At 50.1% G+C, this 27,244-nt stretch overlaps 1 protein-coding gene across 2 annotated transcripts in view; it reads left to right on the top strand.

Annotated features, from left to right (window-relative positions):
• Positions 1–27,244, top strand: part of LOC108918329 (FERM, ARHGEF and pleckstrin domain-containing protein 1-like) — a 74,949-nt gene that overhangs the window by 40,777 nt on the left and 6,928 nt on the right. The window contains exons 3-20 of one of the 2 annotated variants that reach the window (XM_018725469.2): positions 2,950–3,054; positions 3,230–3,272; positions 3,581–3,659; positions 8,651–8,748; positions 9,699–9,813; positions 12,718–12,865; positions 13,371–13,466; positions 14,590–14,753; positions 14,948–15,016; positions 15,175–15,250; positions 15,553–15,757; positions 21,078–21,265; positions 21,901–21,990; positions 23,605–23,738; positions 24,998–25,079; positions 26,232–26,466; positions 26,722–26,852; positions 26,996–27,064. In XM_018725469.2, the coding sequence (XP_018580985.2) occupies positions 2,950–3,054; positions 3,230–3,272; positions 3,581–3,659; positions 8,651–8,748; positions 9,699–9,813; positions 12,718–12,865; positions 13,371–13,466; positions 14,590–14,753; positions 14,948–15,016; positions 15,175–15,250; positions 15,553–15,757; positions 21,078–21,265; positions 21,901–21,990; positions 23,605–23,738; positions 24,998–25,079; positions 26,232–26,466; positions 26,722–26,852; positions 26,996–27,064 (2,127 nt within the window). Of the gene's footprint in view, positions 1–2,949; positions 3,055–3,229; positions 3,273–3,580; positions 3,660–8,650; positions 8,749–9,698; positions 9,814–12,717; positions 12,866–13,370; positions 13,467–14,589; positions 14,754–14,947; positions 15,017–15,174; positions 15,251–15,552; positions 15,758–21,077; positions 21,266–21,900; positions 21,991–23,604; positions 23,739–24,997; positions 25,080–26,228; positions 26,467–26,721; positions 26,853–26,995; positions 27,065–27,244 lie in introns of both variants that reach the window. The other variant, XM_018725461.2, reaches the window with a different exon arrangement.

Raw genomic sequence — 27,244 nt, 5'->3', positions numbered from 1 at the left:
GCAGGCACAGGCCAAACCCGCTGCACCACCGCACCCCCTCTACAGGAGAAACTTCCTCCTGAATATATCTGCTCCATGCTTGGACAAGAGGAAGTTGGCTGTCCGTTGGGCGTACAGCACCACTGTCAGTCGCTTTTGATCCTTTACAGGAAAGAGAGATTAAATAGGAAGTCTCATACAATGCGGCTCACGCAAATATTAAAGTGGTCAGTTCTATAAATGGCAGATACAGGAACTGTCCAGTGAGACAATAAAGTTCCATTGTTAATAGCTGGAAGTAAAAATGGCAGGTCTGGGGTATTAATAACTGATGGTACACATCCAGGATTCGATGCTGTTGTTGAAGAATGGATTTAAATGGCACCAAAGTGCCAAGAAAGACCGTGGAAATTGAGCCCATAGGGAATGTGTTATTGTTTTGGGTTTTCTTATTATCAACTGTAGCAGCACTGGGCCACAGCAACACATAATGAATATTGACCACATACAGTACATGGCACAAGGGCAAAGTGTACAGTGTTTCAAAAAACGTGATCAACTACCATTTTTCAAAAGATCACAGTGCAACAAGATGTCCATCTGTATGAGTTATCGTATAGATGATCATGTAGAGGCTAAATATTAATTCTTACTTTGAGGAGGAAATTCATCACTTGGGTCATCAGAGTGTGGGGGGCACGGTGGTGCAGTGGGTTGGACCGGGTCCTGCTCTCTGGTGGGTCTGGGGTTCGAATCCCACTTGGGGTGCCTTGCGACGAACTGGTGTCCCATCCTGGGTGTGTCCCCTCCCCCTCTAGCCTTACGCCCTGTGTTGCCGGGTTAGGCTCCGGTTCCCCGCGACCCCGTATGGGACAAGCGGTTCGGACATCAAAATGTAACCGCGACATTAATAAAGCTAAAGGACATAAAGATAACACAGGTCCTGGTAAGTTTAAAATGCATCGTTGAGCAGACTGAACTTCCATTTAGTTCCACTGTAACATATTAAATTCCTCCTGCCTTTAATTATGTAATCATCCGAAGTTGCCGTTTTAAATTGAAACCCGAGTAACTTCAGAAATAAAATGGTAACGTGAGAACAAAGATCCGATAATACAGTCTGTCATATTATCAAAACAAAGTGTGGATTTATTGTTTGGTTTGTTATTTACGTGATGAGTTCCTGGTGATGCTGCTGCTGTGTGGTGAACGTCACTCTGCCCCAGAAGAGAGCGAGAAGGCCCAAATGCAGCAGTACGCCCCACATCTGCTTCTAATGAGCGCCTCTCTAGTGGACGCTCGAGGCGGGAGTGGATCCGCTACTGCGAAAGGCCCTCGGTCTCCGCTTTCCGCGCACACTTGGCCGACGCTCCAGTGGAAAACGGAACTCGGGAGTCTTCGCAGTGAAATGTAGACGGGGCCCGCTGCTCGGGTTTTATGGGCTTTTCCAGAAGCCCGTGTCTGGTGCTGCTGTCGATGCCTTCGCTGCGACGGGTTTCCGGAGCCTGGCCCGGTCTGGTTCTGCTCCGGTTCTCTCGGCATGTCCGAGTACATTCCAGTGAGTTCCGTGTCGATGAGTGTTGGCTACCAGGTGCTATAATGGCAGACTTAGGTGGTCTTACCCCCAACTGTGCTGCCAGAGGTCACCAATGGGGCGGGGGAGGGCGGTTTCGGAGTCAGTGCCGTAGACTGTAGTCTCAGTGCCGGGATGCTGTGTGAGATCAACCACGCTCACTTCTCAGACAGGAATTGCCGCAGTCAAGGACCTTTCTCTAGGGTGCTTCTTCCTGTTCCCTTCCAGGCTTGGAAAATTTGACGGTGGGATTGGTGCTTATCTAAGGGCCTATTTTTATAAATATTGTGTGTTTACACTTTGCTCTAGAGTCAACTTTGTTCTTAGTCAAAGCTTTTTCCCAGAGTGGCGTCGAGTGTCCCGAACTCCTGCCCCACCATCACGCCCCCCAGCTTACGGCTGAGTGCTCCCTGGCTGTGGCAGGAGGGTGTTCCTGCTGACCCCCTGCTGACCACCCCCCCCCCCCACGTGGGCACCAGCTGCTCCTCTGCTGCACGTCGCTCTTGGCGGCCACAGACTGCGGTGGAAGAAAAGGGGCGCCGAGGCCCAGAGCAGCGGGGATTCCGGCTCATACAGCCGGCCCTTGTCAGGATATGGTTATTGGGTGACCCAGGAGCACTCCCACCGCAGAGGTCTTAACACCACGGCCTGTGTACTGTATGACAGCCTTGCTCCATAATCTCACCTTATGATCTGGTTTTAAAGTGGACCAGCAGGTGGCATTGTAGTTAGAGCTCCTGCCTTCTAGTCAAAGGTTTGAATCCTACCTCGAGGCGTTCACACTGAATAGCTCCAGTGAAAATTACCCTCCTGTACAATTGCACAGAGCATTGTAAGTAGCTTTGGAGAAAAGCATCAGCTGAATAAATAAACGTAAATAACTGTAAAATGCTCCACAGGGGGTAATTTGCAGTCCGTCTACGGATATAGGTCTTTGTTTCGACATCGTTATCTTCTGAGCTCTGAGGCTCAGCCCTGCAGTGCGAATGAAGGAATGTCTGTTATACCGGCGCTTTATTAGTGCGTGTAGGCTGGAGCTTTCAGCTCTTCTTCGGTCTCAGCGAGCCAGTCTCGCACCACAGTGGTCTGGATGGGCTGTTTACGCTGCACTGGAGACACGTTTCCCAGGTATGCGTGAGCGTGTCTGGAATGCATGGCGCTCCGCCCCTCCAGCGATGCGACGTAGTCCGGAAGATGCGCTGCAGCACCTCCGGCCTCTTTCCCATGCAGGTGGCAGGTCCTGCCTTGTGTGTTCCAGCTCAGTGAGGACCTCAGGCTGATGGAGCTATAGATACCAAACAGAGTAAATCGCAGCTGATGATGCTGCAATCCCTGAATGCCCAGGTAGGCACCTCATCCGTTCTGACCTTTCATTGTTTTCTGTTCTCTCTTTACAGCAAAGAGCTCCAGGAAAGGTCCTGTTCGACATGGTCTGCACCCACCTCAACCTGATCGAGGGGGACTACTTTGGCCTGGAGTTCCAAAACCAGCACAAGATGACCGTAAGTAAGGCGAACTTGTCTGTGGGGTGGTGACATTGACTCAACGTGTTTGTTGTTGCTAGTGTTGATGAAGCTGCTCCACCCTGAGATCCTCACAGCGGCAGCATACCCATCACACCTCGCTGTCATACCAAGGGCACCCAGACTGACTCTTCCTCTCTGCTTGTTTCCTCAGGTCTGGCTGGACCTGCTGAAGCCCATCGTCAAGCAGATCACGCGTAAGTGCCGCGTCCGTGGGTGACGGGCAGGATTTGAGCTCATCGTTTTCTCTGGAGGGAGCGCTCAATATCTTAGACAAGGGGGGGCAGTTCTCGAGCTTGCTGCTAGAACATCCCCCATAAAACATCAGTATTCAAAGTCTTCACACCAGAGAAAAAACTAAGAATATCCCAATGCTGTTCACTTATATTACCATGGTAATACTGAATTCTCCTGTGCCTCGGGGAGAAGCTGTACTGAATTTTGCAAAGATATTAGAGTTTACACTATAGGAATAGTGGAATGACGATGTGATGTGTCTTTGCAGGTCCCAAGAACATGATCCTGCGCTTCATGGTGAAGTTCTTCCCCCCAGACCAGGCCCAGCTGCTGGAGGAGCTCACCAGGTGAGATGGGACCACGGGATAATGCCGTTTTTACTCTCTCCGCCCGGCATCCCGCTTTGCTTGTTGTCGCCAGTTATTTTTTAAATCCATTGCGTTCCACGGTCGCCTTGAGCCTCGCTGCAGCTGACCGGTGGATTTATGCCTGGAAAGTTGGCCAGAGCCCCTGGGCTTTCACCGCTTCCTGGTTTCCCATAACAGGAAGATTTGTGGACGGGAGCTGGTTCCCCGTCCCAGCGATAGCGGTGTTGCTGAGGTTTGTGCGGGAGAACGACCGGCCGCTCCGTACGAGCACGCTGACCCGTCTGCTTTCCAGTTCCCAGAATCGGAGCTCGCCATTCCCAAAAACAGCCCGGAGAGCCAGGCCAGTTCCAGAAAGCCGCACTCCAGGCATTAGTCATCAAAGCACGAGGGCTCGGCTCGCCGAAACATCTGTGGCAGACGCCACGCGATGTGGCACGGGCTGAGTTTCGGATGATTCCAAACGCAGTTTATGGGAAGCGAAACAATGTGCAAAACAGCAAATCGCCGTTTCGTGTCATCCTCTCTCGGCTTCTTTGAAACCGTTCGTTTTTGATCGGCGCTAAAGGCTTCGGAAATTGGCAAAAACGCACGACAGTTACACCGAAACCTTAAAGGGGGAGGTAGACGACTCAGGTTTTTCACGAGAATCCGCTCGATAGGTCATTTTTCCATGCGCTTCACAAGCATCGCAGGCTTCTGGTTATGAGCTCCAACCTTCATGCCGCTGCCAAGTTTCCCACAAAAACCCCAGAAGAAGCAGAGCTGGAACTGTATGATATACAGAAACATAAAGACGTTGATGATTCTAGTGATGTGCTCGTAATTTTCTCTACCCGCGTCTTTATATGATCGAAATCTGCGGAGATGCCGTCTCAGTCGGTCCTCGTCAGCAGAAAACGGTCATTAGTGTAATGTAGTGTGTTCGGTGGGACCGTTCACATCCAGTCCAGGGCTGTCTAACACCATCCGTCATCTTTTGAAAACAAACCTACTTGATCTGTGTTTATGCAAATAAACGAAGTGTAATTAAATGTGTGGTTTCAGTCACATTTGCGGAGTTGGAAGGGATGCAGAGAGGGGCGGTGATGTTAAAAATGCCTCCGAGAGGCGCGGTGGCCACGGCGCTGTTTGCCATGTCACGGCGGAACACGGAAGTGTTTAAAAGCGGCCAGGGTAGCGCATTTGGCAGGGGGTGCGGGGGGCTTCAGCTGGATTTTAATTTCCCACAGGCCTCTACGAATTCGTGGGTGCATTTTCTGCTTGGGCGATGAGCCGTTCAGTGCGATCTGTGCGGTGTGTCAGTTGGGATAGTGTGTGACGTGAGACTAGCGACAGACTGGCGAGCCCACCAAGAGAGCGCGTGCGCATCAGTGTGTGTGTGCGTGTGTGTGTGCGCGTGTCTGCGCGCATGTACGCGAGTGTGGAAGGGAGACGGCCGTGAGAGCAACGGAGCGTGTCACCATGTAGCTATCAGCCCGCTCCCCAGCTTAGTTCTCAGCTCATCCGTGAAATTCATGTTTCATGTATAATAAATTCTGTATTTATTACATGGAAATGAGCCTGGAAAATTGAACATAATTGATATAATGTTCAGCGTTGATTATACCAAGGTAATATCTCTCACCCAAGCATTTTAAGCATTGTTTGGTTGTGCTTCGGTGCTGCCAAACTATTATGATAAATCAGAAATGAGAAATCTCGTGTCCTTTGCCAGTGTGGTCTGTTCCAGGCAGGATGGCAGTACCTGGAGTCCACGATGGCATCGCTGTTCTCACGCTGTTCCCTGTAGATGTGAAGTGGCAGCCAGACAGGACCTTTAAAAATGGGTCTGCGCTCAGGTGTCATGGGCTCAACGCTCCCATCATGACATTGCAGTTCCCCTCCAGAGCTCTAGAGGCGCTGCAGTTTTTTAAAGGACACAATTCACAGTCCCAGTTAGCGATTTAGGGTTAGGGTTTGGTTAAGAGAACGCAGAAAAGAAGTCACGTAAATTTGTTTTTCCACTGGTGCATCTTCAAATGTTACATTTTTTCCAAGAATTAGACAATGCGTCTGCATCTCTATAACTGATTTAGGTGCGCTATCCAGTCAGCAATACCGTTTATTGTTTACGGCGAAACAAAACTCCACAGGCATCGCGGAGGATCTTCTGGACGTTTCCAGATGAATCCCTTGTGGTAGAGCACAGCCATCAGGTGAGGTGTCTTCAGAAGTTCGTGGTCAGCGGGGCTACTGGAGAAGAAGGCAGGCTGGCGTTGGCCTGGTTCTCAACGTCCACCTTTCTATCTGTCTTCTCTGGCTGTGAAGTTTTGCCGCTCTCTGAATTCGGCCACATCGGCGCGGACTGTGGTGAAACAATGCGAGGAGGTGAACGTTCACAGGAAGCGTGATGAAGCACTGCAAGACAAGGTTAAGGTGAACCTGGCCTTACTTTGAGGTCACTGTGGTTACCCAAAGACCTGCTGCGGTATCATATTGGGCTTTTCTCTGATAATAATGGCAGAACTGTAATGCACAGAACAGTTCAGTGGTACGTTTATGTCCATATTGAGGTTTGACCGGTACCGATATAATGATGATGATGCATAAGTGAATTATAGAGGACCTGTCATATCTTACAGCATGTTTGGCGACCACTGATTGCATGTGATTTTTATTTGCGATAAGTGTATTTAAACTGCCATCTTGCACTGAAGCCTTTTACAGAAAAAAGCACGAGTGTGAAATGTATAAATTGATTATTTCAATTCAATTCATCTTATTTTTATAGAGCACTCTTCTCTTGCAGTGACACAGAGTGCTTTAACGCAGGCATAAGGCAAGAAAAACAGATACAAACAAGGAAGACAGTTGACTAATGGCTACCATAATGAAGAACTTATTATAGAGCTATAAGTATGCCTACTGGCCACCGGGGAAAGGAACAAAGACTCCCAACTGAAGTTTGAGGTAGAAAAAAACCTCTGGGGGTCCACGGGCCAGTGGTTGCCCACCCCTCCTGGGCATTCTAGAAAGTAACAATTTGTAAGCCAGTGTGTAACAAGTAATAATGATTATGTTGCTAAATGGCATCTTGGATCCCCAGCTCAGCATGGAACATCTCGTCTGTCATGGCAGTTGGTCATCATCTTCAGTCAGCATGGAATTCATCTGTCACCACGTGCCAGCCTCCTCAAGTTTTATGTAGCGAGGTAGTGCTCAAGATAGAACAGAGTTAGTAATTTGTTATTTAAATTAATTTCTTATGCATTTTTATAAAGGTGATTAAAAAACAACCAAGGGCAGGTAGAATTACATTTGAGGTGGAATGCCTGAGTGAACATGTAAGTCTTTAGTCTGGATTTAAAAACAGAAACAGATGGGGCATTTCTAACAGTAACTGGTAGACTATTCCACAGTTTAGGTGCTTTATAACTAAAGGTGTGACCTCTTGCTGAGGTCTTATTGATCACAGGTACTTTAAGGTAACCTGCATTTAATGAACGAAGATACCACCCTGAGATAGAAGAATCAATAATCTCACAAAGGTAAGCCGGAGCAATGCCATGTAGTGCCTTATAGGTCAAAAGTAGGATTTTATAATCAACTCTATAAGAGACCGGGAGCCAATGCAAAGATTTAAGTACTGGTGTTATATGGTCGTACTTCCTATTTCTAGTGACAATTCTTGCAGCAGCATTTTGTACCAACTGTAGCCTGGATGCAGTCTGGTATGGAAAACTTGACAATAAAGCATTACAGTAGTCCGGCCTGATTATTTAATGAAGCAGTCCAGTTTAAGTATCTTCCTCAGGGTGATGGTATCGCTTTCTCTGCCGGGGCGTGAATCCACAAAGCTGCGGTTCCAAGGCCGGTTTGTTAGCAGCCTTGACATCCATCCATGGTGCTGTCTGTCAGCATTTCCGCCCCGAACACCCAGCCACAGAGCGCTTCTGAGGAACCAGTCGAAGGTCTTGGCACCCGCAATCGGAGCGAGCCTACCTGTGCGTAACACTAGGAAATGAAGTCTCTGCTCGGTGTAATAGTGTGTAATAGCTATCGATCAAGGTTCGTCAAAGATGGACTTGCTGTCAACCTGCAGGACACCACCTGTGTCCTCTAGTACTCAGCATTATGGCGTGCACCATGTAGCAACATCATACACATAGTTATTGTTATTTATTCATTTAGTCGATGCTTTTAATCAAAGTGGCCTGCAGTGTTAGGTTTGTATGCTGAGCTACTTGAGTTATTTTGCAGTTTGTACCATTGAGTAATTATATTGGAACGGTTCATGGTAAGTTTCTCGGTCGAGTACTTTGGGAGAGATCTCAGTCGCGAACCCAGGTACTTTGACTGCTGTCCCAAAATTCTCTTCTGTTCCCCTAGTCTTTATTTTTAATTATTGGTTAGTTAACATCTTTGTCCAAGGCACATTTACAATGTTTTTCAGCTGGTATTCCTTTGTCGAAAAGGGCAGCAGATCTCACAGCATTTGTGTGAAAGGTATGAAGGGAACGTATCGTGGGACTGCGTTATGGTCTGACTAGGTAGGACTGTGTTATCGTGGGGCTATAATGGAAATGTGACTCTGATGAAACTCTAATAAGATGGGACTCTAATATGATAGGACTACATTATGGAACTCTGTGATGGAGCTGTATGATGATAGGACTTTATGATGTAACTGTAAGATGATTGTACCCTAGGACAGGACTCTGATAGAACTGTATTGTAATAGGAGTCTATGGTGGAACTCTAAGGTGTTGGTACTCTACCATATATTCTTTGACAGAACTGTTTTATGATGGGACACTATGATGGAACCGTATCCCTGAGGTGACACTTCTTAACCACTCGTCGCCAGATGGGTTGTGTCTTGACCATCTACTGTGATTCAGACAGACGCAAATAGATCTGAATCATCATCCTGGTGAACAGGGGTTCCGTCTCCCTTCCTCCTCTCCTCTGACCTCCTCTGTCTCCCCCAGGTACCTCTTTGCCTTGCAGATCAAGTACGATTTGGCCTGTGGCCATCTGACCTGCAACGAAAGCAGCGCTGCCCTGTTGGTCTCCCACATTGTCCAGTGTAAGTCCATTTTCTCAGTTTGTCTTTTGCAGATGTGACTTCCAGGGACTCTTCCCCTCTGTGTAAACAAATATTCCCTGTAGCTTCATCTTGTGTTGCTGGGAAGAGTAAACTTGGACTCTTAAAACATATATTCCATATAACTGTAGATGATCAAAATAAAACTCCCTGTTGTATCCCAAGTACCTCCTCGCAAGGGTATTTTTTGCAGGAAATGAAGTGCAGCAATCATTGCTGATGCAGGTCATGTTCCTTTGACCGTCTGTTAATTCAGAGCCTCTAAGCTAATGAGAAACCGCTAATCAGTCAAGGAGAAGGAGAGGATAAGGTGTTACGTTCTTATATTCTTTTGTGAGCCTTTTCACAGTGTGTTTGAGCGTTTCCGTGAGGCAGCACAAATTGGAAAATAATTTGGTTTCCACGATCCTTCTTGCATTTCATCTCAGTGAAATACCGAATATAGTCATACGCAGTGGTCTGAACTACACTCTGTAACGCACTGATGGGGGATTTTAGTCAGACTGATCTATGGCTCTTATTAAAGACGCCTCATTCAGAGGGTAATCGGATCACTCGGCCGCTATAGGCGTTGGCCAGACGCAACCGAGACGCTCCCGGCTCTGCTTCTGGCAGCATCGCACCCCAGACGTAAGGTGCGCACAGGGTCTATCTCTACACGCTTCCTCTACAGCCAACTGTGCGGAGTGTAAATGCATTCCGTGCACCGCACATTACTCTCCCTTACCATAATTAATCGAATTATGATCGTCATCCAGATTGTTCCAGCATGGGGATCCTACGACAGCCCCCCTTCAGAAGTTCAAGCTGAAACTTGGGCACCCACATAACGAATCAAATTGCCACTTGTGTTGTTTCGTTTGTGCACTTAATGTGTCGCGTTGTTGTGAGAAGTGGATTAAATTCACAAACACCTTCTCTTCTCCCCTTAGCTGAGATCGGGGACTTTGATGAGATCCAGAGCCGACAGCACCTGCTTTACAACAAGTACATTCCTGAGCAGGATGCCCTGCTGGACAAGATCTTGGAGTGCCACCGCAAACACGCGTGAGTGACAGTGTGTGTGTGTGTGTGTGTGTGTGTGTGTGTGTGTGTGTGTGTGTGTGTGTGTGTGTGTGTGTGTGTGTTAGCAGTGCACAATTGGTAGTCTTGTGGGGATAAAGGATAATCAACCCTGGCGTGGCGAATGAACTTTACAGGGATGTTCCCAGTTAACAAAATGCTTTTTTTTTTTTTTTTTTTAAAGGAAATCCAAAATTTTTCTTTCTTTATTAACCATTTTAGCCTTTTTTTTCCACTTTTGCTTGGTTACTGCTTTTACCAAAATGACTTACAATGCTAGGATACTTAACTACCCATTTATTCAGCTGGGTAATTTGTACTTTGTCAATTCAGGGTAAGTACCTCGATCAAGGGCACTACAGTAAAAGGTGGGATTTGAACCCGGGTCCATTAAATGCAGGTGGTGGTTCTAACCACGACACTACTGTTTAATTAAAGCACCTACAGCAGTCAAGAAGCAAGTGTGTGGGCAGCTGATAGTGTACCGATTACATCTGTTTCCTTTGAACCCGAAGGTTGCAGGTTTGAATCTCACCTGCAGCTGTAGTACCCCTGAGCAAGGTACTTACCCTAAACTGCTCCAGTAAAATGAGCCAGCTGTACAAATGGGTGAATAGTCGCTTTAGAGAAGAGCGTCAACCAAATTAATAGATGTGTGCGTGAAAGGCATGTACACAAGGTCATGTTTTCCTGTCACCCCTTTGGAGCCCTGCCAGTGTAAATGTGGCGCCCTTATGTCGCACCGGATGTTTGTAGAAGACACCGTTGAGGAGCGGGCCATGTTTCAGGGAACGGGAGCGGCCCCCTCCTCAGACACGCTGGAGTGCAAGTGACATCGACACGTGTCCCTTTTGTCATTCTCTCTGCCACCAAACGTGCAGCAGGTCTCATTAATGGAACTTTAGTTCTTATTTTGAAATGCATTTTGCTGACAGCAGGTTTGTTTTCTGAGCTACTTACAATGATTCGCCCATTCTCACACACACACACACACACACACACACACACACACACACACACACACACACACCATCTGAACCGCTTGTCCTATATGGGATCACGAGGAGCCGGAGCCTAACCCAGCAACACAGGATATAAGGCTGGAGGGGGAGGGGACACACCCAGGACGGGACGCCAGTCCATCACAAGGCACCCCAAGTGGGACCCGAACCCCAGACCCACCGGAGAGCAGGGCCCGGTCCAACCCACTGCGCCACCACGCCCCCCCATCCCATTCATACATCTGGGTAGTTTTACCATATCAGTTAAGGGTACCTTGATCAAGGTTACTAGAGCAGGAGCTCATATGTGTAGAAGGACTGCCGAATTGCAGGGTAACATCTCTAACCACTTCGCCACCCTTGGGCTTCACTGTTGTCTCAAAGAAACAGAGACGGGACTAATTGTAGAAAATGACTTCCGGTTTCTGTTCTCTTTATATCGATTTCTTCACATATTTTGCTGCTATTTGTGTCAATAAAAACGATCGCTTTTGGCGGCGGCAATAAACACTCGTGAGCAGCGACAGACAGGGCGTGAAACGGCTTCCGCTTCCTTCCTGCTAATTCCCTGATCGCGGCGTGGCCGCCGAGCGCAGGCAGCCTTTGAACGCGCGCCAGCAAACATAACGGGCCCTGGGTCGGCGCTCGTCCGGCTCCCTGTGATACCGGAGAGATGAGCGTTTAGGAGGCAGCCGACGGCCCGCGTCAGATCTAGCGACTGCCTCGGCCCCCTCTTCCCCCTCCTTTCAGCCGATAACGGGGGCGATAATTCCCGAGGGAATCGAGTCTCTAATTAAGCACCGCGTACAGGAAACGGGAAGTAATTTTCCGAAATGAGGCCTCTTCCTGCCTGCTTTGAGGCCGCTGCCGTGCCGGTTTGGGTTCGAAAGCTCGAAGACGCTCGTGTATCCTGGCGCTTTGAGCCAAGCCGCAGCGCCGCACTAATGACGCGTCTGGAGTTTATTACCGAGCAAAACTGACGCACATCTTTCATTGGCTTTATTCCTTTCTGCACTCTGTGGAGGATTAGAGATGAAAATTCGATTTGGCTTGAACAAGAGCATCTGTGCCGTTGATATAGTAGTGGTTCTAAGTGCAGATATTGTCATGCTTTCATAACTTTCATAACGGGGTGGGCTGATAGCATACTGGTTACAGCTACAACTGTTGAAGCCAAAGGTCACAGGTTCAATCCCCACCTCCAGCTATAGTACCCTCGAGCAAGGTACCTACCCTAAGTTACTCCAGTGAAATTACCAACCAACCAACCAATGTCAACAACCACTTGTCCTAAGTGGGGTCGCGGTGAGCCGGAGCCTATCCCAGAAACATAGGGTGCAAGGCCGAAACACCCTGGACGGGATGCCAGTCTGCCGCAAGGCACCCCAAGCAGGACTCGAACCCTGGACCCGCCACACAGCGGGCACCAGCCAACCCTGCTGCACCACCACACCCCCCTAGTAAAATTACCCAGCTGTATAAATGGGTCAATAACTCTAAGCTTATAATAACTGTAACCTTAACATTGTAAGTTCCTTTGGAGAAAAGCGGCAGCTAAACGAATAAATGTAAGTAACTTTTTCAAAATTGAGCGCAGCTTCCTTCTCGGGGTCCTTCACATGTACCATGGTGACTGGGCAGCATGTGTAAAGACACAAATATACAAAAATGTATGGGGCGTTCGTATCTGAAGGTCACAGGTTTGAATCCCACCTCCTGCTGCAGCGCCCATGGGCAAGGTACTTACGCTGAGTGACTCCAGTAAAAACAGAACTACGATGAAATGCCCAGCTGTATAAGTGGGTGAATAATTGTATTTAGCTTTACGCTGTAGGTCGCTCTGGAAAAAAGGATCGGCTAAATGAATAAGCGCGAACGTGTTCTCCAGGGGTCAGACGCCCGCTGAGTCCGACTACCAGCTCCTAGAGATCGCCCGCAGGTTGGAGATGTACGGCATCCGGCTCCACCCGGCCAAGGACCGAGAGAACACCAAGCTGAACCTGGCCGTGGCGCACACGGGCATCCTGGTGTTTCAGGTGACCGTTAAATATGTCTAAATATTAATTTGTTGACCGTTCCCCAGCCGCTGGGATACCATACCTTTCACCTTTGCTCATTTTGACCAGCTGCGGTGAGACGGCCGTTATTCTTCGTTGAATCTCTGCGGAGTTTGCCCCCTCTTTTCAGGAAATCTTTCCTTTTCTGTTTGCGTTTATATATGACTATTTCCAGGAAAACTGAGGTGTGTTAACTTTGCGAATTTGTGGTTGAAATAGACACAAACCTCTGTCCTTATCTACTGTTACCTAAATAACAATTTATACTAAGGGATTTAACTGGAATCAACGTGCACATTATTGTCCCAAACAGGATGTATTTTGAGATCGTAAGGGTTGCAGCTTGAGTCCAAGACCAGAGCTTCACACAATTTCACAAGAAAAAAGCCCTTCCTCGTGCTTTCTGCTTCGCCGGCGTCCCTGTGGGAACCGACCTGTGTCCGTTTCCCGTCTTTCATTCACACTCGTTCTGTGTTGCCTGCAGGGACACACAAAGATCAACGCCTTCAACTGGTCCAAGGTCCGCAAGCTCAGTTTCAAGAGGAAACGATTTCTCATTAAACTTAGACCAGACCTGAACGTAAGTCTGTCTGCCTCAGGTATAAAGCTCCATTTTTGCTTGCTCACTTTACACAAATAGCTGCATATAGAGTTGATGGGAAACACAAAGCTTATTGTGACAGATGGAGTGCTGTAAGTACAGTAGGACCCCCGTGTCCACAGGGGATATGTTCCAAGCCCCCCAGCGGATGCCTGAAACCGTGGATAGTAGTGAACATTATATCCTGTACATACTGTACATACCTATGATAAAGTTTAACTTATAAATTAGGCACAATAAGACATTATAATAAGCCAAAAAAGGGGTTATTTGAACACAAGCACTGCGATACCATGAGAGCTGATCTGATAACCGAGATGCTACTAAGTGACTAACGGCTGGGTAGCGCATACAACGTGGATACGCTGGACCAAGGGGTGATTCACGTCCTGGGTGGGACGGCGCGAGATTTCATCATGTTACTCGGAACAGTGTGCAATTTAAATTATGTATGTTTACTGTATTTCTACACTTTTATATTTAATTTTTTAAGTGAGGAGTTAAGTGAAACCGCTGTAATTGAAACAGCGTATACGGGGGTTCCTACTGTATATGGAGCTCTTAGGAGATCAGGAGAGAAGTAGGTCCGAAAGACATTGTTTTCAGGCCCTTCTTGAGTGATGAAAAGGATTCAGCAGTTCTGAGGGTACAGTTTATATAAGCAGCAAATATATGCTTAAAGTTGAACTTTTTAAACCAGTTTTTGAAAATGTTCGATTTCTTCCCAGATTAAAGAAGTATCTATCTATCTATCTATCATTTTGTGACAGTAAGGCAAATGTCAATTTAATTATCTGCATTCATTCATAATTTGACAGATATTGTGAAATGATGTTCGGAGGTTATTGCTGACTTTCACACCTAATGTGTATTAACAGTAGTGCATTACCTTAAGTTGCTCAGCTGTGTAAAATTGCTGTATATGACATTTAAAGTTTAACACTTTTCTGCTATTGAGGAACAGGTATTTTACGGTAGTGCATTTATAAAGCAGTTGCCATGGTGTGAGAGAACACAGCGTGTTTATATTTGAGTTACATCATGATAAATTGTGCTATTTGCTGCGGATCTGAGCGTGGACATTGTCTGCGTGTGGCTGCAGAGCGCGTGTCAGGACACCCTGGAGTTCCTGATGGCCAGCAGAGACTGCTGCAAGGTCTTCTGGAAGATATGTGTGGAATATCATGCCTTCTTCCGGCTCTTTGAGGAGCCCAAGCCCAAACCCAAGCCCGTGCTCTTCACCAGGGGCTCGTCCTTCAGATTCAGGTAGAAGGAGCTGCCAGTTCCTGCGCCAGGGGTCGCGTGTGTCCGCTAATGTTCCTCAGTCCTAATGGTGATGATGAAAGGGGTTCATTAAACGTCTTTTTTATCTTATTAATATCCATCAGGCTGCAGATGTGTAATTCAGTCTGAAAGCACTTTACCAACAGTTCTCTCCGTCTCCCTCTTATCCTGCGCAGTGGTCGGACACAGAAGCAGGTCATCGATTACGTGAAGGATTCCGAATTCAAAAAGATCCCATTTGAAAGGTGAGCCTTCACATTCTGGAAATTCTTTTTTGTCTTAACGTCATTCTCACGAGGCCTACAATTCGGGCCGACTCGTAGTGATTATCAGTCAGGCTAGACAGCGAAAGCCTGTGGTTCAGCTCTCATTGCTTCGCTCCTTCTCCTCCTCTTCCTCCTAGGAAGCACAGTAAGATCCAGTCCAGCAGCAGCCCGTCTCTCGGACCCTCCCAGAGGCACTCGGATGTGCCCACGGAGGTCTGTGTGATCGTACGCTCCTCGATCATAGGGTCCCTTTGGAATGCATACTGTGGTCTTCTCAGGTGGCCTTACTTCATTCCGCACCACTTGTTTTTGTTTGTGTCCTTCCTGTTGGCGACTGTAGACCCCAACTGTCACTCCATGTTCTCTAATTTCATTGGGTTTCTAATGTGAGACACTTATTGGCCATGTTTCATTTTTAGGTCATGTGATTTTTGATTCTTCTTCGATTCTTTCTCTGTGGTCCTATTCAGCCATGTGCTGTAGGTTTTTACCCCTACGCTGCGTTTACCCTGCAGAGCACCAGTGCCACCTCCAGAACCAAGACCGACTCCTCTCCTGGCCACCGTAGCTGGAAGGACGGCCTGCCAGTAATCGGCGATGGAGCCGCCACCCCGCGGAAGCAAAACAGCCCCTCTGCCCAGCACAACGGGGGAGGACGCGAAGCCCAGGCCGGCCCCGGGACGCCTCCCAGCAGGCCACCGGCCGACCATCTGAGCACAGGTCCAGCATCCCGGGCTGCCAAGGGCAGCAGCTCGTCCATCCCCTACATCGACTGCAGTGACATAGATAGCGAGTACGACGTGGCCAGGGGCCGCGTCACCAGGTCTCACTCCCGCACAAATGACAATTATGAGGACGAGCCGGCGATCTGGGGTGGGGGTGTCAACGGGGCTTACCACCATGAGCGCGAGAAGGGGCTAGCCAAAATCAAGTACCGGGAGTCGGCGGCCGTCTCCGGCGCGCCCCTCGGTCTGAGCCGGGAGTTTGAGAGCGATGACCCACTGGACACATCGTTCTTCAGAGGGGGCCCTCATGGAGGGCCCCTTCACAGCACCCTCTTGGAGGAGGTTTTTCGGGTTTCACAGCAGCGCAGCCCCTTGACAGCCGGGAGCAAGAGCGCCTGCTCCAGTCCGGTGGCGAACGCATTCCATCGAACCTCGTCGCTGGGCAACCGCGAGCCCAATGGTCACGCTGGGAGGTCCGGCCGCTGGGACCAGGGCCTCCGCTTCGGCAGCCACTCCCCCATAGCGAGCCGAGCACTCCCCAACCACAAGTTGCCCAATGGGCACAACCGTTCTGACACCGACCCGCTGGTGCTGAGCCGTGCCGGTTCCAGCCCCGCACCCCCAAAGCCCGTTCTGTCCAGGGCCGAGCGCATGGTGGCCCTTGAACGGCGCATGATGGCCAATGGCCTGTCGCCACCCGGCCAGCCTAAGCCCAGTCCCGTGCAGAAGAGGTACGGCCGCCCCGGCGTTGACCACATTGGGGCCGTCCAAATGATCGACGGCTCCACCAGCAGTGGCACGGAGTCCAGCGATTCCGAATCGGACGCAGGCGGCTCTGCCGGCCGCCCTCTTGTATACGGGAACCCTGCAGCTGTGGGCAGCTCCTCCCCCCTCCCCAGGAGCAGGTTCTCCTTCGGCAGCCTACAACTGGATGAGGAGGAGGTCGATGAGGAGGATGGCTGCTTTAACTTCAGCGATGAGGACAGGGCGCGTGTCTTTAGCTGTTAGGGTAACGAGGCCCGCGGCACTCATGGCATCAGGGGAGGGATAACTACGCGATTAACCTGCGATGAAATGGGGAACTTTGTCCCCAGAGCCAGTCCTCCTGGGTTTATGGGAACAATATAACTGTTCACAGACTGTGACTCTCCTGTGGTGTGTGATGTGCTCCTTGCCTCCTTCCTGGCTGTTCCGGCCTGATTGTACCAGACCTCGGTGGTCTCTCCGCTTCCGGCTGCTCGAATGAAGAAGCGTCCACAAGGCAGTCTATTGCCAAGTGCCAAATCCCTTGAGCTGGGCTGCTTTCAGAGCAGGGAGCTGCTGGAGGAAGGGTTGGATAAATCCTCATGATCGATGTGGAGCCAAACCCAACCCCACATCTTTTTTTTAAACCGAGATGCACCTGATGGCAAAAGATGGACTTGGACCATGATCCAAGGCTTGCTGTTCTAACCAGCTGCATCTCATGTAAACCTGCGAAGACACTAAACTAGCAAAATATCGTTAATTATAGACTGCTTTGAGCACTTTGTGGCACGTTTAAAAGGATATACCCAGTGTTCAGTCACATGCCTTCACGTCTTGATTTATAGCGATAAAAAACGTGATCGGTTCGATTTTTACAATAGAGAACTTGATTTATACTTGAAAGGTGCGCTTGTTCTGCTTTTGTTTTGCTACTAATTAACTTCCACAGTTGTAGGCCTGTGCAATAGACTAGTTTCTAGGGAAGGAATTGGTTTAGAGGTAGCTAGTGCTGTGCCGTTCATTTGTACGTGACTGTGTACACGGTAGCTTCGCAGGGGAGCGACCCTCTACGCCCACTGCTTGCTAAGGGCAGCAGTTGTCTGAACTTCTCAGTAGCGTATCGAATGCGTTCTCCTCATATAGTTTTGTTCTGAAGTCTTCGTCTAGTCTGGTGGGTGTCGTAACAATGGCGTTTCGATCGATATGCAGTAGTGCCGTTATTGTTTACCGTAGTAAATCGTGTTCATGACTGATCGACTGTAGCGCACGTTCCGAACCTGTTTTCTTGGTTCCGACGGGCCGGTGGACTAAATTGTCATCTTAGATTGTACGATGATGAGCAAGAATTTGTATACTTTGAGGTTTAAATGTACATTTTCTGATACTTACGGCACTAAAGAGTTAATGGCCGCAAACAGGTTGACGTCCTGATGATAACGAGTGTAACGGTTCATGCGTCCAGCAGTGGTGTCAGTAGTGTACCGTAGTACTGTAGAGCTCTGTACTAGCATGCCATGTGGACTTTGGCTTGAATGGTGGTGTTCCTCAGGTCAGGTTACAGCGTAGTATTCAGATGCTGTAGCTATGACTGTTTCCGTGACGACTGCTTACGTGGCTTCACACCGTCCCGTTCTCTCTCCCCCCCTCCCTGGGTGTGTCTCCTGTGCCCTCAGTTCACACAACTGAAGTGCTAACCTCACACCCCCACCGATGTACAATGCTCTTATTACCCAGCATGCACTGCCTGCTGAACCCACAAAAGTTATTTCGCACTTTGGTCTTCCTTTTTGTTTTATTATTTTTTTTCTTTTCCCTCTTTTTCTCTCGCAAAAATCTTGATCGCCAGCATGTCGTTCTCATTATTGTCATTTGTTTGCAATGTATGACCTGACCACTGTTTATCGAACCTTGTTTAGGACAGAATGTTTTTTTTTTTCTTCTTTTTTTTTTTTGAGAAAAAAAGACTTCCTGTGAGATTTTCGGCACTGTTCTGTCAGCATGTTCCTGTGGGAAAGAAGTCTTGTTCATCATCGCTGCTTCTCTCTCCCGGAGCCATGGAGGAGCTCATGTTGTACTGCCATTCCGAATCCTCCCGTGCCCCCTTTGAGGAGAAGCCAGTGGGGTTGGGCGGGGTTCCCTTTTACTGCGGTGATCCTGTTAACTGGAATTCACGGTAATAGCCGGGCAGTGCAGGGCGACTAGGTGCAGGGTGTCTCAGTAGGTGTCGCATGTCTGTGTGAGAAAGGTAAACAAACTCCTCATCGCTGTTCATCGGCCTCACCTGCTTTTGCTGGCTTCTCTGCTTCCTTTTTTCCATGTGCGTTCTGTTTATTTGCGCACGTGTTCCTCATCAATGCTCTTATGTAACTTGCTTCCCACTTGATGAACACAAGTAGCTGCTCACCTGACCTCTGGGAACACGCGAATATGCCGAAGCTTCTTCTAGCGAGCGTGAGTAGCTCATCCGTAGAGCGTGAGGTCACAGCGGAGGAACACGTGAATAACGAAGAGCACGTTGTTGGTAATACTGTTTAACGTCTCGTGAAGTGCGTCTGCTTTTGCGATGGGGAGAAATTCCAGCCGGTGCCGTAGACTTCAGCGTTCAGCGTCAGGCATCTCTTGTTTGTGACTGTAAGGGGACTGACTTGTGAGAGCACTTTCCGTTACTGGATCACCTCCAAAGAGGAACCGTGATGATGCACAGACTCTGCCTCTTGGCTTTCTGGGGTGTGGCTGCACACAGCTGGAAATGTCCTGCTGCCCTCCCCTGCAAGTCCTCCGTGTATGGTGATGGAGAAGCAGGATGGAGGACGGGAGTAGGCTGGGGAGGGGGGGCGGGGGGGTGACAGATATTGTTTTTACCGCTCTGGTGCGCACTGTGGTCATGGGCCCGCGCGGTGCTGAATCTGTGTGCCATCTCCGCCCGTCAGCCAGCAGGGCAGCCTTGTTCTCTCTCTCTCTCTCTCTCTCTCTCTCTCTCTCTCTCTCCCTTCCCCCCACCCCCCCACCTTGGCCAGAGCGCACTGCCCCCTCCATCCCTACCCGCTGGCATGGCGTGTGTCCTGAACCTCTCCATGCCTTTCTCATGCCCCCTGTGCGCCGACGCACTGGATCTCCCTCGGTCTCCGTGTAACCCGGCGGGCACCAAGCAGCACGTTCGTCGCGAGTCCCCATGCTGGGCCGCTCGCTCCCTTCTTAATCGGTTCTTTCAGTCACATTTTATACCAGCATTTACTTGTATAAACATATTTTGTACAGTTTTTTAGTGAAGGCTTTGGCCGCGGTCAGCAGGGACCCTGCAGGACATGCTGCTTCACCAAACGGCTTGTGCGGGCCAGTGGCCCGGCTGGACCCCCTAACCTGCATGTTGTTCCAGCCGAGCACGGCCGACGACGCCGCTTCCCTAACCCCCTTCCCCCTCCTAAGAGCGGCACGGGACGCGGGAGGCCGCTTTGAGCCCTTCGCTCGGACTGCCGATAAGCTCGCCCGGGGGGCTCGGCAGCGGCCCTCCCAGGCACCGCTCCGCCGTGCGACACTTGGTGTGTCTGGAGGGGCCCGTCATGGACAGCACCTGCAAAGCCCTCTTCCTCTCTTCTACTCCTGCATCTGTAACACTCTGCATATTGTACCCTGTACTGGTGTTCCTCCTGGCATGCACTGCATTCTACTGCTGTTTTTGTTTGTTCTGTTGCTATTTCTCTCTCTTTGGAAAGGTTTCTACACTTTTTAACATTGTATACACTTGTGCACTAGTGTCAATAAAGTTGACCTTTGTGAAGTGGGACTCCGGCATCTTCTTTGAAGACCACCGCCGCCCCCCCTCCCCGACGTCTCGTGATCGTCCTAGATGCTAGTGACCCCCCCACCCCTCCCATCCTCCCTCCTGTGGTGTCGCACATAGAGCCTTTCATTCGTAGATGACTGTTTGTATGTATATAACGTGCGGTTATATACATGCTCTGGTGTGTGTGTGTGTGTGTGTGTGTGTGTGTGTGTGCGCGTGCGCATGCACGCATGTGTTGTCGTGTGGAGAGTGTGTGGCGAAGGCTGTCGTAGTTCCCGTAGTTGTTGTCGTCGCCGTCCGTCCATCCATCCATCTCACAGCCCCCCTGTCGTAGACTAGTTGAAAGTGCCAGTTTTAATCACTGTTCTATCCAAGCCGACATAGTCCATTGCGAGGACAGAGAAACCGTGGCGGGCAAGTATGTCGTCCAGTCTCGTAGCAAACGTAGTCACATTGTAGTTGAATTAGGTAAGTCACTTTGTCTGTTGCCTAGCGATGCTCACTATGTAAACTGTGAGACTAATAGAGATGAAGTAGTTTGCAAAACACATTGGAACATCAGGCATCAGTCTCCAGATTCCAGATTCCGAGTCCTTGTCATTTCTTCTTTTCTTTAGAGTGACTCAACCATAAGTTCCTGGGTTGTCATGGCAACTGCAGACACAGGCTGCGGGATGCCCAGCAGAAAAGTGCTCCTACCTGTTTAGCGTAGCCGTAGTTTCATGGATTGAAAGTTAAGTCCCGGTGCTTCTTTCCTCTCTAACATCCGTGCCCTCTCCCTCAGGCCTGGTGTCGGACAGTCCTCGGCTGTCGGACTCCTCGGGAGCCTCCCAGGGCCTGGTCAACGGGCAGAGGCAGGCGCTCACCCCGGGTCCGAGCCCCGACGGGCGGCAGCCCTCCCCCCTCACCAGCCCCCTGCTCAACGACGCAGGCTGCGTTCGCACCGACGATGAGGATGAGCTTCGGAGGAAGGTTTGTCGCCTTCATCCTGCCGCTAGTCGCGTTTCTCAGTCGACGCTCTCATTCGAAACAGCTCCCATAACTCATTTTACCTGTGTGTACAGGATATTTTTACCTATATCACAAATACTGCATTAAAGATCACAAAACTGATCATTTCACTCATTCGTTCGTAACTGACCATTTTACCCTGGTACGGTAGGGTATTCTACTAAAGCAGTTCAGTTCAAGTAATTTTGTCATGGTTACAAGAGCATCCCCCCCGATCACGCTACAAATACTACAGTAAAGATTGCATCATTATCACGTTGCCCTTCTGTATAGCTGGGTATTGCACTGGAGCAGTTCGCTTTAAATGTGCTTCTCACGAGCACTGCAGCAGGGACTCTTCCGCCGAGCACCGCTCTCTGTTCGATTGGTCCATGGCGGCTGATTTAAAGTAAGAATACTCTGGATGTCAATATTTATCCCCCTTTTAAAACAGCGCTGTGTTCCCGTCCATTAGCTGTTGGCGTTGCGCTGCCGGCCGGGGGTCAGGTGCAAACACACGCTCGGCTGCGGTGTTGTGTATGGGGTGCGAGGCTTCGGTTCCGCATGCCGCCGTCATTAAGTGTTGACCGTCTCCTTTACCGCGTTCTCTCTTCCAGAGGTTCCCCACGGACAAGGCCTACTTCATCGCCAAGGAGCTGCTCACCACGGAGAGGACCTATCTGAAGGACCTTGAGGTTATTACTGTGGTAAGTCTCGGGGGAGGGGCTGTCTGCTGCGGACCCTAAGATCGGTAATGTCCGGGGTGCTTCGGTTTGTTTCTGTTTTTGAACCCCCCCTCCAATGTACATATTGCTGAGCGTTGCTTAGCTACCGGGCGTATTGAACACACAGCACACCTCTCTGGAGACAGTAGCTACACACACTTAGGTCTAGCAAGACAGATGCCTCGTGTCTCTGAGCATCTTGGAACCGGCGCTCTCAGCAGTGGGTGTGCACCACACCAGCAGGAAGCCCACCTTTCCTCATGTCTATCTGTATCTATCTTGCGTATTATTTGAAATTTATGTTTAGCCGACAGCATTCTTCGAGGTGACTTACAACGCTTGATGTGCTCTGCTAAGATGCTTACTAGTATCTACATTGAGCAGCATGACACACACTTTCATACACACGGTAAGTGCAATTTGGAGTCGCCAGTTCACGTGAAATGCATCTGTCACGTCCACGCCCACAACGCAACGACAGCACCCGATGATGCTCCTGCACCTGATTCATAGCTCACCCTTTAAAAGACCCTCCTCACTTCCCACACCTTTGCGGAATCTCGTCAGGGACAACCGCCCTTCTTCGTGACGCTTCGCTCACACGCTTCGCTAACTCTCCGTTCACGTTCTCCGGTTTTCGACTCCTCGATTCGTTTCCCGACCACGTCGACGGATCCTCGTTTCTGTCCTGTTCGCCGCTCGACCGACCATTCACTTGTCCCCAACACCGAGAACTCGCCTCATCCCTCGACTCCGGACGAACGACGCTGCGCTTGGGGCCAGCCGTCCCGGCTCCCCATGTTTCGCACGACCGAATCTTTGTACTGTGGGAGGCAACCAGCGTACCCAGAGGAAACTCGCATGAACGTGGGGCGAACGTGCAAACTTCACACACACTGAGCTGGATTCAAATCTGTTTGTGAACAGGCACTGTCACTACCTTCTGCACCGCTGTGCCGCCACTATAAGGGGCGGCACTATTATATTTAAGCAGGCTTTTAATGTACTTAGATGACACTGACATTTGGAAGGATATGAATACCCATCTTGTTAGCTGACATTTTCATTTTCTTTTTCCTTTGCCATTAGAAATGCACTTTTTTTTTTGAAAATGGGAGTGAAATATGAATAATTCCTGCACTCATCGCTTAGGTATCACTGGCAAAGGGGCTGGGATCTGATGACACAGGAGAGATTAGCGAATGTCCTCTCACCAGGTTTTCCCGCTCACCCCCACTGCTGCTCATGAACCCAAGAACATCTGAAGAGCCAGCTGCTGCTTTGAGCTCCTTCCAGCATCCTGGCTCCTCACAGACCCCTTTTCCATGAACCTTTGACAGGCAGCAGCGGTTCTCCCCACCGCAGGGAGGAGTCTTTGCTCCCCAGGGACCGAGTTGGGAGTGGGGGTGGGGGCTATCAATCTCGTCCACTTGCTTGAAGTGGCAGGATGACTGGTGGCTGTTACGAGCCTGGGGAGCTGATGATTGCTAGGGAGCTCCAGGCTGATCACTTGGCTCCTTGGTGCCGTGACCAGGGCAGCAGGTGGTCGCACAGTTTTGGCCACCATCTCACCACCCCGTGGTCCTGTCCTCTCAGTCCTTCCAGAGCTTGCTGGAGAAGGAGGAGGCTGCGCCGGACTCCCTCGGAAGCATGGTCTCGGCAAACTACGATCCGCTCCACAAGTTCCACGCGGACTTCCTGAAGGAGGTGGAGCAGAGGCTGGCTCTCTGGTGAGGCGACCGCGTCCCCCTGGCCAGACCTTGACAGAGCATGATGCGGCAGGGCGGTCTGCCGGCTCACCGTTACCGCGCAGCACATCCACATTTGAGGGTTTTACAGTTCCGATCGCGAGGCTTCTGAGACAGTTTTATTTGCTGCCGTCGTGGCACCGAGCACTTTCAAGATGCACTCGCAATCTGGCAGCGCTCTACATTTTAATGTAACCTGGGATCAATAAAGTCGATCTTGGGAAGTTGTGTAAACATTAAAAACGAGCATTTCTGGGAATGATTCTCATAGAGACATACTCCTATTATTTATCGCTTACTAAAAGTACCGGACCCTCGCACTGAAAGACTGCACCTTGACGTTAATGTTTTTTTCTAAATACGTCACTTTAATTTCAGAAGTCATATGTCGGACGAGCTTTTAACAATGATCCAGGCTGTGCTTCTAATATGTCTTGAATTCCATACGTCAAACTGCAGGCCTTTGTTATAGCAACGTTCTGCCGCAATATCGGCAGACAGTCTGAGACGGTCCAGCAGGGATTCTCCTCACATGGCTTTAGGGATAATAGTCTCTATGGCAACGCCTGAGCAGAAGAGATGGTCCCTTGACCCCCCTGGGCTTCCAGTCCCTGTTTTCCACTTTGCAGAAGGCTTTGGAGAAGTCCCACACTGCTGGAACATATAGAGCTCTGAGCTTGCCAGAGGGATTGAACCTAAACCCTATCGGGGTGGCGATCCCCACTGTCTCTGTTACAGCATCAGATCTTCTTTTGTCCAGATGTGAGAGAATATGGGATCTGGTATTTAGAACATCCACTTTTTGTTGCCCAGGAAAAAAATTATGAGCGTAAATATGTAAAAAGCTGAGCGACAAGCTGGCAGGAGGGCTGCAGGGCAGAGCGTCTGGCGATGGCTCGCCGGACGGTGTGCTTCGGACCGGCAGACATCATTCTGATGGTGTCTGCTCGCCATCTGACCTCCGTTCGCACGTCAGCGCCATGTTGCGTGTGGCAATGAGGCTCGACTCAGGGACTGGAGAAAGAGCCTGGTGAGCGAGGAAGATGATTGTTCACTCATTACCTTGTTACGTCATGTAGAGAACCCTGCTTGGCGCTGCCCTCTGCTGGTCTGGACCAGTTCGGCTTCGCTCCAGTGTGGCGTAGAAGTGCCTTTTTCGGCCGCACGAGGAGGAAAAGGCGGAGTGATTTCAGCAGACAAGGATGGGAAAGCTCATGCTGACAGTCGTGTGTCCTGTTTAGGGAGGGCCGCTCCAATGCCCACATGAAGGGAGACCACCAGCTGATCGGAGACATCATGCTGAAGAACATCCAAGGCCTAAAGGTGAGTTCTCTGACGTGATGTTCCTGTCTCCCGAACGAAAACCTGAAAAACGTGTCCCAAGCAGGTCAAAAACTATATGCAACGATGCTGCTATGAAAAAAATGCTGCCACTCCTTACATAGAAGCAGTAAGACTTTGGATAGAGCGGCAGCACCGTGCAGTCGAAGGAGCCGGGTTTGAGTCCCACCTTCTGCTCTAGCGTTCTTCATGAAGGCAGTTACTGTGACCTGATAGAATAAAAAATGACACAGCTGGAAAAATGGATCTGTAACGTCAAGCGTTTCAATACGCAAACTAACACTGCAAGCTGTTTTGCAAACAGGTGTCAGCTAAGTAGTAAATAAATATTAAATATAGATAAATACAGATATGATTACAGCTCAAGGTGGATCAGGCCCGGTGATGTTGAGCCAACAGTAAAGCTGATGATGGCGATGGTGAATAATGATGACTGCGGTGGCAGTCGTGACACCGGCAGTGTTTTGGATCAGGGTACGAAAGGATTTGAAGCTTGTCGGAGAGTGAAAATAAGCGTGAAGGCGAGTGACCCGACTGCTGAGAAACATGTTCGTCCACATGGGTCAGTGGGAGAGAAGAGTGTCACATCCAGATCCAGGTCCAGAGGGAGAAATGGGAGAGGAGGGCCCCTCTGGCCACCTGTTTGTTAAAGAGCCCCATCCGACAGGAAGCCACCTTTCAGCAGGCCCCTTTAGGGGTCTTCTACGGGGGGCCGCACTGAGGCACCCTTCTGGGCGCTGATCCTTTCATACCTGGAGTACCTGAGCCTGTCACATTCGAAGAGCCACAGGCGCATTCTGGGAGTGACGTGGCACCACGTGGTGTGCGATCGCGCTTTGCAGCGGGTCCTGGGCCGACCACGGGAGGCAGACCGCTCCAGAGTCATGGCGATGAGTCACGGCCTCATAGCTTGTGTCAGAATCCACTCGTTTCCGTGTATTCCTGAGTGTAGGCGAGTGCACGGCAATGCAGCGCAAACAAACAAAAAGGGGCCACGGATCGCTAAGAGAAGAGCAGCGTGTTGGACCGGGACGCATCTGCGTGAACGATGAGACTCCACTTGGACGAGGACCATGTCCTGGGGCCGAGGGTCCGTCCCTCGGCCTGACTCGTGTCGCTCTGCTCCCGCAGCAGCTTTCGGCACACCTGCAGAAGCTTTCCGAGGTGCTGCTGGAGCTGGAGAGGGCATGCCGGGCGTCCCGCCGCCTCGAGGTCCTGTGCCGGGACCTGGAGCTGCAGAAGGTGTGTTACCTGCCCCTCAACGTGTTCCTGCTGCGCCCGCTGCACCGCCTCATGCACTACAAGCAGCTCCTGGAGAGGCTGTGCAAGCACTACCCCGCCACGCACGTGGACTTCAGGGACTCCAGAGGTACGGTGCCCGGAGGAGGAGGGGTCATGCGGAGGCGTGTCCTGAAGGAGGCGGGTCTTACAGGGGCTGGGCCAATCAGCAGGCAGATGCTTTTAAAGTACTTGGGTCTGGAGGGCATCTGTATACCTCCTCAGGGAGTGCGAGTTCCAGGTGTGCACCTTCAGCACCACATCTGCATCATCGTGTAAAAGCAGTCTGTGTTGTTGGTATGAACACCGTGCAGCGAAGCCTTATGGGACTTGTGTTTGACCCCAGCGGCCTTGGCGGACGTCTCGGAGATGGTGGCCCAGCTCCACGGCACCATGATCAAGATGGAGAACTTTCAGAAGCTGCTCGAGCTCAGGAAGGACCTCGTCGGCATCGACAATCTCGCCGCTCCAGGACGGGTAAGTGCACCAGACAGGGTCCCTCCTTTTGCATTATTGTGCTTTTTATTTTTTTATTTTCGAAATGAGGTTGACGAGTGGTTTGGTTGCTGGAAATTATTGCAATTACCCACGATTCCCCTTTTCGTTTGCTGTGCTTTAAGGAGTTCATCAGGTTGGGCTGTCTGAGCAAACTCTCCGCCAAAGGCCTCCAGCAGAGGATGTTCTTCCTGGTAAATCTGCCTTTTTGGACGTTACGCTTCATAGCTCTGAGAGCAGGATGGGTTTGACATCCCCCGTTGGACCACCCGTCCTCCACTTACGAACACGGCTGGGCCCCGGTGTCTGTTCGTAATTCAATTTGTTTGTAAAACCAAAGTAATTTTTACCACTAAGTCGCAATCAATAAGAAC

Source organism: Scleropages formosus, chromosome 14 (assembly GCF_900964775.1).
Source record: "Scleropages formosus chromosome 14, fSclFor1.1, whole genome shotgun sequence".
NCBI lineage: Eukaryota > Metazoa > Chordata > Actinopteri > Osteoglossiformes > Osteoglossidae > Scleropages > Scleropages formosus.
Note: the sequence above shows the minus strand (reverse complement) of the source record. Positions and strands in the feature narration are given on the sequence as shown.